Here is a 1,556-nt window from a genome sequence, read left to right on the forward strand (position 1 = left end):
AGATGCTGGCCCAGCGAAGAATTTCCTTCCCAGGTCTTTCTTTACCAGGTCCGGCTAATGGACGCTGGCCCGTCGACGGTGTACAGCACGTCGTCCTCCGTCAGCCAGATGATGGGTATGAGGGATCCCGGGTTTCGGCACCAAAATGTTAGAGATTTGCTCACTCCAACTTATTTTGCAAGAACCACACGGGAGACAAGCAAGTTCTTTTAGACACCTGCAGGTGGAGAGATCACTCGCTACAGGAATGAAATCTAAAAGTCTCCTCCCTGCAAGGGCATATTTATTAGGAGGAACAGAGTGGGGGTGAGAGTGGACAGGTTTGGTGTACCCCCGGCCTCTGATAAGATCAGAGCAGGGGGTGTTTTACACTGTTGTGGGAAACAGAACAACTTTGATTGCTTCCCCTGCAGCTGGTCAATCAAGCAGAGGAAGCAACCACTTCATCTTACTCTGCATTGTGAGGGCAAGACAAGATTGATTTAATCATTATAGTTTACATTCCAACATAATCCTACGATAAAGATAACCTGGAAAACCCTAACAGTTGACGCTGTGCCTTTGGGCTCTTGCAGAATCTCACCAACGAGGAGCAGGTGGTCATGATTCACGCCAGGACCCTTCTCACCCTAGCCGAGAAGGTAACGCGCATGTCCACGCACGCTCTCGCATTCTGCTTATGTGACAGCAGCCTTTCCTCAGTGGTTAGAATACATCAAAGTGACCAAGTCAGCACTTCAACAGTAGATGTTGGACATTGAAAGTGAGAAGGTAGACAGACACGCGACATCAGCCAAGGGGAACTCCGGCAATGTGCCCCAACATTTCTGACCTTGAGCTGTGCTAGGATATGTTCTGTAAGCAGAAGGGCTACCTGGATGAAGAGTTGGACTTCAGGAAGCGTTCCATGGACCAGGCTCATAAGGTAAGTCGCCCTCAAATCTCCCGCCGGACCACTGATGGACGAGGATTGCGGCCCAGAGGATCCTGGAGCTGGAGGCCATGTTGTACGAGGCGCTACCGCAGCGGGACTGCCCCGCCACGGACGGCGAAAAAGCCAGCCACGCTGGCGTGAATGACGTGCTGACGGCGGATCAGAGAGAAGAGCTTAGGAGCGCCGTGGACCAATGAAAGCGAGCCCTGATGTGCGAGTTGAGGGAACGCGATGCTTGCATCCTCCAAGAGAGAATGGATCTGCTGCACAGCGCGCAACAGGTAAGGGCCCAAAGCCAGCCCGGCACTTACTTGCACGCTTACTGGCTTTTGAAGGCCACTTTCCATTTGTCCGTCCTAGAGGAACAAAGAGCTGAAAGAATTCATCGAAGCTCAGAAGAGACAAATCAAACAATTGGAGGAGAAGTTTCTGTTTCTCTTTCTATTCTTCTCCTTGGCCTTCATTCTGTGGCCCTAACACCAGCTGGTGAGTGAGCTCCAGCGGCACCGCACTCGACACCGCCGATAAACTGCCAGCCGGTCTCAGACGTTGGCAGACGCTCCGATGCCGACGTATACCCCCCGCCACGGTGACAGAGGCACCGCGTCACACCGGCGCTCAT

At 52.7% G+C, this 1,556-nt stretch overlaps 1 protein-coding gene across 1 annotated transcript; it reads left to right on the top strand.

The window, feature by feature from the left end:
* The first annotated feature begins 809 nt into the window (after positions 1 to 809).
* Positions 810 to 1,156, top strand: LOC137840053 (janus kinase and microtubule-interacting protein 3-like). The gene is made up of 2 exons (XM_068649859.1): positions 810 to 925; positions 982 to 1,156. Exons 1-2 carry the CDS (start codon positions 851 to 853, stop codon positions 1,129 to 1,131), a joined length of 225 nt encoding a protein of 74 aa, XP_068505960.1. The 5' UTR covers positions 810 to 850; the 3' UTR covers positions 1,132 to 1,156.
* Positions 1,157 to 1,556: the final 400 nt, after the last annotated feature.

Source organism: Syngnathus scovelli, unplaced genomic scaffold, assembly GCF_024217435.2.
Source record: "Syngnathus scovelli strain Florida unplaced genomic scaffold, RoL_Ssco_1.2 HiC_scaffold_70, whole genome shotgun sequence".
NCBI lineage: Eukaryota > Metazoa > Chordata > Actinopteri > Syngnathiformes > Syngnathidae > Syngnathus > Syngnathus scovelli.